Source organism: Bubalus bubalis, chromosome 1, assembly GCF_019923935.1.
Source record: "Bubalus bubalis isolate 160015118507 breed Murrah chromosome 1, NDDB_SH_1, whole genome shotgun sequence".
Classification (NCBI taxonomy): domain Eukaryota; kingdom Metazoa; phylum Chordata; class Mammalia; order Artiodactyla; family Bovidae; genus Bubalus; species Bubalus bubalis.
In genome coordinates, this window is record NC_059157.1 from 11,599,093 (window position 1) to 11,613,088 (window position 13,996).

General features: G+C 43.7%; 1 protein-coding gene and 1 non-coding gene across 18 annotated transcripts in view; both read right to left on the minus strand.

Moving 5' to 3' along the window:
* Positions 1–13,996, minus strand: part of TACC1 (transforming acidic coiled-coil containing protein 1) — a 129,058-nt gene that overhangs the window by 25,172 nt on the left and 89,890 nt on the right. For 6 of the 17 annotated variants that reach the window (XM_044930672.2, XM_044930466.2, XM_044930694.2 and 3 more), the window contains 5 exons: positions 10,213–11,137; positions 7,901–7,936; positions 6,613–6,673; positions 4,182–4,389; positions 1,723–1,775 (listed from right to left, as the gene is read on the minus strand). In XM_044930672.2, coding sequence (XP_044786607.1) covers positions 1,723–1,775; positions 4,182–4,389; positions 6,613–6,673; positions 7,901–7,936; positions 10,213–10,865 — 1,011 coding nt within the window. In that variant the 5' untranslated portion in view covers positions 10,866–11,137. The remainder of the gene's footprint in view (positions 1–1,722; positions 1,776–4,181; positions 4,390–6,612; positions 6,674–7,900; positions 7,937–10,212; positions 11,138–13,996) is intronic. The other 11 variants (XM_045163101.1, XM_025278343.3, XM_025278332.3 and 8 more) reach the window with 5 other exon arrangements.
* Positions 13,267–13,339, minus strand: TRNAG-CCC. Its single transcript has one exon. It is a non-coding gene; the product is annotated as a tRNA-Gly (tRNA).

Consider the following 13,996-nt stretch of genomic DNA (forward strand, 5'->3'; position numbering starts at 1 on the left):
TGAGTGCTTCTCATGGCCTACAGGAAATGTGAACCGAGAACTGGTCACACAGACGTCTCAAGGCCTCATGTCTAAAACTGAACTTGTACGATTCAGCTCTCCCTGTACTCCTAGTATACTGGTTCCTATGTTCAGCAGTGTTCACTGTGGTCCAGGCTGGGATACAGCAGTGAGCACAGTCATGGTCCCACCTCATGGAGGAAGCCAGGGAGGAAGTCAAAGAGAGCCAAGGGGCAGGTCCATAGAACTGAATGAAACCCCGTCCGCTTGGGCACGTATGTGATGTGGAAAGGAGGCAGGGTTCGTGCAGAAAACCAAGTCAGCAGCAGTCGAGTCTGAGCTGAGCCTAGAGACAAGGAAAGCCAATGAAACAGTTTAAGCAAAAGGGAACGACTCCAGCTTATGGAAAAGGAGGAGAGAAAAACCCCTGGAAGAGGGAAGTTTGTTAGGAAACTGCCACCATATTTAAAAAGGCTGGTGGTGGCCACAGGTTTGACAAAAGTGGATGGATTTACAACACTTAATCAAAGTTAATTGCACCAATAACGGATACATGGACACACTGATACCCACAAGGTCACTTCTGACGCACTTGAGATAAAAATGCATGAACTGAATTTCCTCAGGAGGAAACACTGCTGCTGCTGCTGCTGCTGCTAAGTCACTTCAGTCATGTCCGACTCTGTGCGACCCCATAGACGGCAGCCCACCAGGCCCCACAGTCCCTGGGATTCTCCAGGCAAGAACACTGGAGTGGGTTGCCATTTCCTCCTCCCATCAGGAGGAAACACTAGACAAGCCCAAATCGCAAGAAAGTTGACAAAACAACTGACCAGCACTCTTCAAAAGAGTCAAGGTCGGGGAGGACAGAGACAGACTGGGAGCTATTAAAGGAGATTAAAGGAGACTGAGAACACGGGAACAAATGCCTTGTGGGGTCCTGCCCTGGATCCTGCACCAGAAAAAGGACATCATCGGGGCAGCTGATAAGACCTGAATATGGTTTACAGACGGGATAGCAATACTGCACCAGTGTTAATGAATTCTGATAACTGTATTGTGGTCACAGAAAAGGTTAATGTTTGAGGAGCATGGATGGGTATAGGATGTATAGGAGTTCTCTGTACTATTTTCGTAAGCCTAAAAGTTAAAAAAAACTGTTTTTAGCTCAGTTAGCTCAAATCCAGCCTTCCTGACACCTGCCATACAGTGGGTTAGCCCTGGGGACGCACCCTGTGCAATATTCACCACAGGGGAACTGTTTCCACCTTGTATCTGTGGCCAGGAAAATAACGGAAGCCATGTGTAAGTTAAAAATTCTCAGAAGCCGCATTTAGAGAGTAAAAAGAAACAGGTGAAATTAATTTTAATAATATAGTTTCATTAACACAACAGATCCAAAATGTTAACATGTCATCAATATAAAAAGCTATCGGCATTTCATTTTCCTTTCTTTTTGGTACTGCGGCTTCAAATGCTGGCTGTACTGTGCACCTGGGGGACATCTGGGGACATTCAGCTACCGTCTGAGTGCTGGTGGTCTCGCTCAAGACACCTCAGACAGGCGCTAAGCTCCCCAGCTGAAGGAACTGAGCTTTATTTCTATTTCGTGCCCATCACCAAACACTGATGAGAATTTAACTACTGAGTTTACATGGGCTTCAAAACAAAGACTGAAAGCTCCCATGCCCACCCTGCACCCCCATGAGCCTGGGAACTCACGGGCACAGTTGATCCATCCTTCTCCATCTTCTGACATGGATCCTTCTCGGAGCCTAAAACACAGAGGGTCATTTTTATAGTCATCCTGAGAGGTGGGTGCCCTTCCTTCCCACTGAGAGACTCCAGGAAACCCCAGTGTGGGCCTGGAAGGACATCTATGGACCCTTGAACCCCAGTATCTCAAGACCCTTAAAGGCACACTGCATTCTGTTGACCCCTGTGCTGTGTTCAAAGTCCAGAACGCCCAGAGGGAAAGAGGCACTCGGGGCCAGTCAGCCACAGGCAGATTCGTGTCAAGTGGAGAGAACGGCAAGACTGCCCCCTTGTGTCCATTAAGAGTTTTGCAAATGAGCTATACTAACCACAAGATCATTTCACAAAAAGGAAACCTAACACTGAAAAGTATTTTATTACCAAATTGAGGAGAGAATCTAAATTCCAGCCCTGAAGGGTACCCTCAATGGAATTAATGTAGCAGATCAAATTTTAAAAAAAGCTCTAAATTTCGATGCCTGGAAACGCAATATCCTCTCCACACCCTTCAAGCTGGTTTCCTCATTCTCACTCTACCACGGGAGTCAACATTTACAAAAAAACAACACTATGCTTTTTCTAATTAAAGGTATACGCATCTGCCGAAGAATTTTAAATATGGAAAAACACACAGAACGCTAAAGCTACAATCCTCCACCTACAATCACAAATTATTATTTTAGAGCACTGTCAAGAGTGAATTATTCAGAACACAAATGGGACCATTGGTATTCCACTTAAAAACTCTATACTCAAAAGCCCTAATTCCTCAAGACAACCCTGCCTCAAGTTCCCACTTGCCCAGGACTCACGGAGAACTGCTGGGCATTTTAGCAGTTCCTTCCCATCCCCGTGAGAGATTCCCTGGGGCACCTCTGTCTATGTATCCATCAGGACCCAGCCCAAAGGTGACCCCTGGGAACAGCTCAAGCACTGTACACTCACACCCTCCCACCCCATGCAACCAGGCCTCTGCTCACTACTCAGTCATCAACAGGGTTAACAGGAGTAGCTGTTCTGTTAGCAGAACCCCAGCTCTGTAAGCTTCTGCCAAAGCAATCTCCTCCTAGTGAGGAAGGGCATAATTCAATAGATATGGACAAGGCCCCTACACCAGGGAAAACTTGAAGATGAATCATTCACAGTCCTTAACCTCAAGGAGTTATCAAAGATGACCTTCTGTAACTACTACACGGAACGGGAACAGAAGAAGAATGCAGTGGGAACCAACTGACTTTTCTGAGACAGACCTGCAAGGAAGGGCAGAATTTCTACAGGGTGAGGGTGCAGAAGAGTATTTCATACCTAAGAAATAAGTGTAGGCATGAGTCCTCGGGGTTAGCCTGAGTAACAGGTAAAGGGGCACAAGGGGAAAAGGCAAAAAGGGTCTTTGTGGAAAATGTCAAAGCAGAAAGAGGCCTGGGAAGAAATCTGGAACAGTCCTTGGAGTGCTTATTTTACAGACGGGAAACTGAGACCTGGATAGGGGTGGGGGTGGGGGTGGCTGGGGAGATAACTCTTGCAAAGTACAGATTTCCACCTGCTTCTCTGATTTGATAGATCATGATCTTTTAAAATCTGAGGATAAAAGCCCCACATTAAATTACATTGCTGAAGATACTAAGTTTCCAATAATGGTTAATGAAGTCAGGAACATGGTGCCAAGCACTTCACAAGTCAAGGTTAAGGCCACAGATACAATCTGGGACCTGGCAAAGGGCCTCGGATCTAGAATGTTCTAAAGTGGAAAACAGCAAGAAGCTTCAGCACAGGGAACTACCTGTGCTGCCTGATATAAAACAGATAAACAATAAGGACCTACTGTATAGCACAGGGAACTATATTCAATGTCTTGTAATAACCTATATTGGAAAAGAATCTGAAAAATACATATATACACACACACATATATATTACATATATATATAATTGAATCACTTTGTTGTGTATCTGGAGGCAACACAACATTGTAAATCAACTGCAATTTTTTAAAAAAAGAACACTATCTAGTGAGGAGACATGAGTTACTATGCATAAAGCCCTCTAACCTGCGCCTACATGTGGAAATAACTATATCTGTTAGTTACTACTATTTCTATACATGAAACAAGGAACTCAAATCACAACATGGTTGCAAATCACTACACTGGAAGCTGTGGCCAGACTGAAATAATTTAAAGAAATCAAGCAGTCCCACACACCGGTGTCTCTGCACACTCTGTCACACTTATCCACATGTTGCCTGGCATTCCACGGATGCCCCTTGGTGTCTCCTCTCCAGACAAAGAAGCAAAGCACAGACCAGCAGTCTAACCTATCCTTCAGGGGGCCCGGTTCTCCAATCGCTCTAAGCTGCCTCCTTGCCCTAGGCTTCCAGGCATTTTTATGCTTATGTATGTAAGAAAGATGAAGATTTGCTTCCGTACCTGCTTCTGAGGATGAAAACGCATGATTTATGGCAGACACAGGAACATTGGAACATTCAAAGTACTCCAGGTCGTCCTCTGGCTCACCTTTCCCCTCGGCCCCAGTGGGTTTCTGACCCGATGACGTGGACGCCAGCTTCTCCTCATCAGTAGCATGACCGTCCCTGTTAGAAATGTCTGAGATCTGGGAGATCACTGCTCCTTCATCCTGGGAAAGGCAACAGAGGTGATGCTACATTTAGGAGGGAAACTAACGTGTCAGGAACGGCGAAGCAGCCGCCATTCTACAAGATGCTCTCCACGGACCTGGTACCAACCAAGGAAGAAGCTGCAGCCTCTGAACCATGGAAGGTGTATTTTCTAGGGCTTACCCTCTGTAATTCAACTTCAGGGTTTGAAAAATTAGGTTTTTCTAGCCTAAATTATGAGAAAGAAGTTTAAGTGGCCCGAGGCAGTGGTTTTCATATTTTTTGCTCCAATAGTTACTAAATTACTTGGGAAAATGTATGTAATCCATTGTATTTCCAGGTGATATCTAAAACCTTTCAGTATGAGTTTAAACAGTCCCAAAGGATATAATATCTGCTATATATTATTTATTTGTTTATATTTCCTTCCAGTTTTAGTCAGATGTAACTGACATACAGTACTATATAACTTGAAGATGTACAGCATAATAACCTTACACACATCATGAAATTATTACAGTAAGTTCAGAGAACATCTATCCTCTCATACAAATACAAAATAAAGGAAAAAATTTTTGTTCTATTTTAAATATTGATTTGCTTATTAATTCAATTTAGTTACTCTAGTGATCCAATACTTCATCATCTATTTAAAATTGAACATAAATATGCTCTTAATGGTCAGAAATTTACATCATTCCTTTTCCTCTCTAAATTTGTATTTCCTCTCTACTTCCATTAAGAAATTATCCCAAAGAAATGTATTTGCATGCCTGAAAGTCTTTTAAAGTTCTGCTATTATATTTATTTAAAAAAATTTTTTTCTACAAGCCTAAGTCTTTAAGTGTTAACATTTTTTTTCTTCTGGAGAGTTATTTCATTTACAAATGCACAATTTATTCTAAAAATATTAGTGCTTGGTAAATACAGTCAAACACAAAAGTAAATTTTTAAAAAATGGAAATTATAACATTTTGTTGCACTAATTTTAAAAGTAATTTTACAAAGTAATATGTGTTATTTTTCTGAAGCAAGTCCACGGTAAATTTTTCATGTGGATAATTTTCAAATTATCCTACTATATAGCACAGGGAACTCTGCTCATTGTTATGTGGCAGCATGGCTGGGAGGGGAGTTTGGGGAAGAATGGATACGTGTAATATGGATGGCTGAGTTTCTTTGCTGTCTACCTGAAACTATCACAACACTGTCAACTGGCTTAATCTAATATAAAATAAAAAGTTTAAAAACAAAGGCAAACAAACAAAAGGTAAATTTTTCATGGTTCTTTTTGCCTGCTCTTTAGCAGCATTTGAAAGTGGATAGTTCATACATTTGTAATAGATGAAAAATCAAATTGCAAATCTCTTTTTCTTTAATCTTAAACTATGTACCAAGTTTTTGGTCCTGTGTAAGTTGAACTTAAAATGCATTCTATTAATCAATGAATATATTTCTGTAATAGTTATACTGAAAATTTTAAAAAGGAAAAAAAAGCACCTCACTGCAATCAAATGGGTCTGGGTTTGGGGGGGGGTTATTTGTGTTTCCCAATTAATTCATATGGTCAAGGATAAATATTTACTGCTAGAATGAAACAAAGGTCAGCATCAATTTTATTCCTGTTTTCCATTTTTATAATCAATTAGAAGCCAGAAGCCTTACTAAAATAAATAAGTGAAACAGAAGAAAGTTTGATAACAGAACCATCTCAATTCTTTGAATCCCTTTCCAAGTTATGTACCAAAAAATTCTATCATCAATAATTTTCTTTTTGATGGAGATATAAGTGACATATATCATTGTGTCAAAAGTTATTTTTAATCATCTATCAGCTGACAATTCAGGTTCTCCCATTTGGTGGAAAGCAATGAACTGGAAAACCATCTGACTTTTAAAAATATATTATCCAGTCATTGCAGTCAATCACCTTAAAACTTACACCAACATTTCAAGTCCCTCTTTGGTGCTCAGAGGTTCCATATCCAACTGTACAGCAATAAGACGGAGAATGGGTGAGAAGGAACTTTTCCCCCAAAAAAGTGGGAACACATTAACTGTGAAGGAACAGGGTTCCTTTGTCTTATAGGGCCCTTTCTCAGATCCACTTAGGAAGTCAAGGGACTGGGAACTGGCTTCCTTAAAGCGGAGTACTCAGATCCCACTGGAAAAATCTTCGTTAGCCACCACCCTCATGGGGAATACTGGTCTAAGAGATAAGCTGATGAAAGGGACAGACTTACCTGAGAACACCCATCCAAAGCAAGAGACTGGGCTTCATATTTCTTCACCTTACAGCCACTCCTGGGGAAAAACAAACAGAACACCAGGCTGGTTTGGCATCACACAGACAAGCTCCCAAGCCGTGAGATGGAGCAGATAGCGGTGTGTGCAGAAACCAGCCAAAGCGCACAGCCCCACACGAGTCACACCGCCACACATCAGAGACGGGAACACCTTCCCGCCTCTGAATCCTCTCCCGAGAGACAGGGCAAGCGAAAACTGTAATTCAGTGATCCCCTCGCTTGTTTCTGCGGGATGCTAAACACCGACTCTCGGGCCCCTATGGTTTTTAACTGCAACAGCATTCCCAAGAGCAGCCCCAGCACCTGGAGACGGCGGGTCACGTGATCCGCGCTCACCTGGCTTTGACAGTCACCAGAAAAATTACCACGCCGGACCACATTCTTTAAAAATTCTTTATTGTGCTAAAAGCCACAGAAGTCTGGTAAGACAGCTCCAGACCTGTGTGCTCACAGAGGGCCGTGGGTAACAGAAAATATGAAGATAAAAATATCTGAGCAATCTGTTACCGCTCCTATTCAGTAGTAAGATAGAAAATGAACATCATGGCCGGAACTGGGGACACTCACACCGCCTGCTATGTTTAAACTTGCATGTGATTTGTGATCTGAAGACTAGTCCAGATTCCGTTCTGTTTTAATGAACCTAAAACTTCCAATACCACCACTCTGACCCCGCTCCCCATCATCAAATTGCAAGTTCTTCTCGTTTCGTGTGACAAAAACAAAAACCAGCATACACGGTACCAGAATATGGACCCTCCACCTCGTCAGTGCCTGATTTTCTTTCCTAATGCCTGAGTGTCACCCTGCTACCAAACTCAAGCTGAGCTGACTCAGGAAAATGTATCCCCTGTGCTCCAAGGCGGCAGCCTTATCCTATCAAAAGTGTCAACTGTTCCTGACACTAAACAGCAGAGCAGCTCCTCAAACCACCGCGGGGATGACCAGGCGGCCAAGCCAGCACGCAGCATTACAGCGCCACACGGGGCGTGCCAAGCCAGGGACGCAAGCTCTCGCACCTAAGGTGGGAGGGCCTGTCTCCAAGCCTTTGAGTACAGATGGCAAGGCTAAGCTGACTCATGAAGTGGCAAATGAAATGCGAAAAGTCATCAGAAGATTCAACTCAGAAAGGGAAGCCAACATGCTGTGGAGGAGATGGTCCAGGAAGGGTGGGAGAGGAACTGCCAAGGGTCCCGGGGGAGCCAGAAACAGCAGGAGTACTTACAACAGAAAACAGAGAAATTTCACTTGTTCAGTAGTCCTGATGCACCAACAAAATTAGAGACGGGAAAGAGACAGACAGATGAAGAAAAAAATCATGTAAAGCCTGGAATATTTATCTCTAGTCTGGCAGACGTAAAGGCTGCAAAGTTCTATGAGATGAGACAGAAATTATAAATGTCAGATTCATCAATATGACCACTAGTGAGTGCATGACTCTCAGGAGGAAGAGAGTGGTGGAAACACTCAGAAATGCCACACAGTCAAATTTAAGGATGAAAAGTAAACTATCAAATAGTTGTAAATGTTTAAAAAATAACATTACTGCTGAGTATGTTTACTCTTAAATGTCTAGTCATCCATATTAAAGACAATCAATGCATGAATAAAAATATAATTGAAAATATATCTGCTTAAACCTGTCAGTGTCTATCACTAAGAAACTCAAAGTGACTTTACCTAATTTATCTTATTTGCCTGACAAAATCCCAATCATAGGATGATCTGTTTTATTTTTTATTTCATTTTTATTATACAACAGTGACTCTATTTCCCTGTGCTATACATTAGGTCTTTGCTGTTTATTTTATATATAGGAGTATGTATCTGTTAATCCCAAACTTCTAATTTATCCCTGTCCCCCTACCTTTCCTCTGTGGAAGATTGTTTTCTATGTCTGTCGGTCTACACCTGTTTTGTAAATAAATTCATTTGTATCATTTTTTCAGATTTCACATACTAAGTGACGTCATATGATGTTTGTCTTCTTCTACCTGCAAAGTCAGTGAGATTTTGATAGACTTGGCCAAGATTTAAATATTATTTGAAATAAAAAAAATTTTTTTTAAGTTAAAAAAAATAAAAGATTAGTAAAGAAACTTTAGCACGCATTAAACTGTCTTTATACTGGATGTCTCTATATTACGGGAGAAGAACCTGAGATGTCAGTCGTATCATCTTTTAAGAAGTCACACAAGGACCCTGTTACCAGAACTTCAAACTCTGCTAGGTGCTACCTACTTCTACCTCTTTACTTCCACTCTTTTCTACAATAATGGAATTTGCTAAATAAAACCCCAGAGTTACACAACAGGTCGAGCATCTTTCTCCTGTGGAAAGAAGAAGACAAGAGTCTTGGTTGCGTAAGAGTTTTTTTTTTTTAAATACATAAGGTATTTTAGACCAAGAAGTTCATTCATCAAAAACAGATTGGGAGGAAAACGCTAGCCAAGTCAGGGAAGTATGGCTGGGAGAGGGTAGGTACTTCTTGCTACCGAAAATAAGATGTAGGATAAACCTTCCTCCCTTTGGATTTAGTTTTATGCCACATGAATGCACGGGCTACACACCTTCAATAAGCAACTGAAAGAGAGGCTCCCAATGAGCCCTTATCAACCCTGAGAGGTAGGGTCACTGATATTTAGAGGACCCCATATTAGAAAGCACCTAGGCAAAGACCTGGCCATTGCATCCCCCAGGCCACAGGTAACCAGATACAGGTAACTAACCTGAGCCACAGAAGAGCACCCTGAGGACACCTGATTAGTAATATTTTTTGGCAACTGTTTAACTGCCCGTCCGGCTCAGCAATCACTTAACAATCAAAGAACAGAGCAAGAACAACAGATGACCTTTTATTCCCTTCAGACTTGGTTGGGGATATTCTGAGGCTGCTCAAGATGTGAGTCAGATTCAGGCAACTAGTTAAAAGATTCTTGATTCTTTTTGGAAACTCACTTCCTTACTGATAAGAGCCAGAAGTTTGACCAGGAGACGTAAGAATTCACAGTAGCTCTGAGTGGTAGGTTTGTTTTTAATAGGAATCACAGCTTTCTGTTCAAGTGAAAAGACTTCTATATGCCCCTTCCCCCACGTTACTGACACTACACCAGCAACCTGCAGGCCTGGGAGCTTTGTTTCATCCAGAGAATCTGCAGAGGGTGGCTGGCACTGATCCTTGAGTTCTGTCTATGACACCCCGCAGCTCAGACAGGATTTCTGAAAACCATCAGATCTCTACCTGCCTAGCTCATGATATTCTTTTTTTTTTCTTCTTTTTAAAAGCAGGAAAAAACGTATCCAAGGTTAGGGGGAAAGAATTCAGCAGAATAAGCTGAGGATTCGGAAGCAAGGCAGACATCTAAAAAGGATTCCTCTGGCATCTCTGATTCCACAGCAGAGTCAGGCACCACAGTGAAGGCTGCGTCAGAGGCTATAAGCTGTGTGTCTGCCCCGGGGGGCCTCCCCCCAAACCAAAAGCAGTGGTCAGACTCAGAGAGGACACAGAACACAACGCCCACGCCCGGCCCCACTCACGTTATTAAACGTGACTTGGCCTTCTTGGGTGATTCTAAGATTTCATTAACTTGATTACCGGCGGGAGAATCAAAGTCACCGCTGGCGAAAGTCATACTGGGTTTAAAGGGATCCGAGGACTCGTCAAAGAGGTCCGGGTCAAAGCGGTAGGAGCCCTGGGCGGAGAGCGGGGGCGAGTGCTGCCGCGCCAGGGGGCCGCCGCGGGGCCGCAGGGTGGGGCTCGCCCCGGGGCCCGGCTCCGGTGGCGCCTTGGCGCCATGAACCTGCGGCATGACTCTGCTGCCCGGTTTCCGGCCAGGCTTCCTTGGGAGGGCTCTCCTGGACTCCACGGTCTCCGCGTCTTCGGCGAAATCGAACTCGCATTGCAGCTGGGGGCTCCTCGCATCCTCCGGCCGCTCGGCCCCTGAGTCGTGGGCATCTCCGCCTGGTGTTTCCATCATCTCTGGGGCACATTTCTGGCTCCCGGCCTTCCCATCCTCCCCGTCGGGACGCACATCCTCCGGGGCAGGGGCCGCTTCCAAGAGCTCGCCGCCCAGTGCCTTCTTCCGCAGGGGCACGGGCCGCGGCTTCCGCAGGCGGCTCCGGCCGGCCCCGGGCTCTGGACGAGGGCTGCCCGCCCCAGGGTCGGCTTCGAGGGCGGCGCCCGCGGTCATGGCCTCGTTGTCTTGCACGCCCGCGGCCGGGCCGAGGAGCGCGGCTGTGCCGGGCGCCGCGGGGACGTCCCCGCAGTTCCTGGATTCTATGGAAAACGGCCTCACGACGGAGATCTTGCTCGCGTCATGTTCGGGCTCTTCTCTGAAATCCTTGACTGGGCGAGACCCGCCAGCAGGCGGCGCTGCCTCCTGCCCTGAGGGTCGAGAAGCAGCCGCAGATGAACAGCTTCCAACCACTTCAGCCACCAGCTCTTCCTCCTCTTCTTGTGAGTCTGAAACAAAACACAAAAGCTGTGGGTCAACAAATGACCTTTCCGGCATTAGTGAATCTTCTCTACTAGCTGAAGCCACACAGACAGATGGCAGGCTCTCCCCATTTTGCTTTTACAAGCATCCCTAAGGTTCTGTATCGATGGTGGTGAGGCCTGAAAGGGGAGACTGGTGCTATGCTCTAAAGGGTGCCTGTGTATTACCCAAGTCATGATGATAATAATGTACGAGGACTTCCTTGGTGGCTAAGACTGCACACTTCCACTGCAGGGCACATGGTTCAGTGCCTGGAACTAAAGATACCCCCATGCTATGCACTTCGGCCAAAAAAAAAAAGTTATACAAATAACAATTATACCAAACAGAGCTATTTAAGAAAAGGTGAAGTAGATCATAGGCCCTCTGCAAAGCATATTAAAATGATGCTGAAATTCCACAGGTTTAAACAACTGGTGGAAGAAGCTCTGGACCCTGACAGCTCACAAACAGCGAGCTCATCTGGCACGGACATGGTTCCCAGGCACTGCCTGAGAGGTTCAGGGTCTGGATTTTATGCAGCAAATGGATTTTAATCTCTGGAAGTTAAAAATAAGAATTCCTTCTTCCCCAGGATAGAATTTAAATAACTGGACTGTTTTAAAGTTAAATGAAACACTCATCATGGTCTGCTCAGAATAACTTCTCTGTACATGTAAAAACCAAAAGAAGCAAATAAAAAAGCTAATTAGAAAAAGCAGAAATAGCAAAGCAGTTTCAGGAACAAACAGTCCTTATTTTACTAAGACACAAATCATAAAACACAAAAGTTTTACTTCTTTAGAAGCTTAGTCTCTCAGCTGGCCAGGAATTCTCTCAAATCATTTGTGAAAATGAAAGATCCTTTTTAATTGGGGTCAGTCCATCCTAAAGGAGATCAGCCCTGGGATTTCTTTGGAAGGAATGATGCTGAAGCTGAAACTCCAATACTTTGGCCACATCATGTGAAGAGCTGACTCACTGGAAAAGACCCTGATGCTGGGAGGGATTGGGGGCAGGAGGAGAAGGGAACAACAGAGGTTGAGATGGCTGGATGGCATCACCAACTAGATGGACATGAGTTTGGGTAAACTCTGGGAGTTGGTGATGGACAGGGAGACCTGGTGTGCTGCGATTCATGGGGTCACAAAGAATAGGACACGGCTGAGCGACTGAACTGAAGGAGAAACACTGCTACCAACAAGTTGTGTAAATGAGGGTATTTCTTAAAAGCACAAATTAAGATAGTGCTTTCCTGACTTAGGTATCTGAAGTGACAATAGAATAGCAGCAAAAACTGAGTAAACTGGTTATCATCATAGTATCTCATGATTTAACAAAAACTCAGAAATGACCATCTAGTCATACTTCCTAATCATAATCCAGGATCAAAGAGCTGAGTATCACTGGGAGAGGTTTTGAAAGCACTCATACATCTTTTTACATGATTCCTTTATGGTTGGAACTGGGCAGTACATTTACAAACTTTTCTGCACAGATACTTCAGATATTCTACTAATGTTCAATATGTCTTGTTCTTAAAGATATATTTAACTGTTATTAATGCTGGTCAAGGCTATGGTTTTTCCTGTGGTCATGTATGGATGTGAGAGTTGGACTGTGAAGAAGGCTGAGTGCCGAAGAATTGATGCTTTTGAACTGTGGTGTTGGAGAAGACTCTTGAGAGTCCCTTGGACTGCAAGGAGATTCAACCAGTCCATCCTAAAGGAGATCAGTCCTGGGTGTTCATTGGAAGGACTGGTGCTAAAGCTGAAACTCCAGTACTTTGGCCACCTCATGCGAAGAGTTGACTCATTGGAAAAGACTCTGATGCTGGGAGGGACTGGGGGCAGGAGAAGGGGACGACAGAGGATGAGATGGCTGGATGGCATCACCGAATCAATGGACATGAGTCTGAGTGAACTCCAGGAGTTGGTGATGGACAGGGAGGCCTGGCGTGCTGCAGTTCATGGGGTCGCAAAGAGTCAGACATGACTGAGCGACTGAACTGAACTGAACTGAATGCTGGAATTAAAAAAAAAAAATTTACTTTTATTGGCTAAATCGGGTCTTAGTTGTGACATGCAAACTCTTAGTTGCAGCAAGTGGGATCTAGTTCCTTGACCAGGGATTGAACCTGGGACCCCTGCATTGGGAGTGCAGAGTCTTCGCCACTGGACCACCAGGAAAGTCCCCAGTGCTGGAATTTTTAATAAAGCTCTCAATGCGTGGTATCTAGGATTGAACATACTTCAAAGGATTTTCTTTTAAAAGACAAAGCCAATGTGGCAAAATCTTGGTAACTGTTGAACCCAGGGCTGGGTAAATTGGAGTTTTCATTGTACTATTTCCTCTATCGTATATGCTTGAAATCTTGCAAAATAAAAAATTTTTAAACTCAACTGCCTTACACACAGAATTTTAACAAAAACATTTTAAAGTGTCCTGACAATTTAACTTGTGAGCATATAGATTCTCTATTCTTTTTCTACATATTTGAGCTGTGATGAGGGTGTTATTGATTGTTTCTCTGTGCTGATAGGAGGTAGGTAGACAAGTAACAGTGAAAACATGCCATCAAAACCCAGGGCTGCAAAAATCTACATGTGACAGTCTTGGTTAGAAGCCAGGCTGGGTTTGGGCATGCCTGCTTATACCCTAGCATCAGTCTGTTGAAAAAAATAAAATCTTTATTATCTCAAAGTACAGAAAGTGACTACTTATTTTACATGAGCCACAGAGAGTGCTTAAGCAGATTTACTTATAAATCAGATTTATGTTCTCAACAGCTCTAGCTGAAATGCAGGGAAGGGTTGGAAGGAGGTCAGAAAAGGAACAAACAGAAC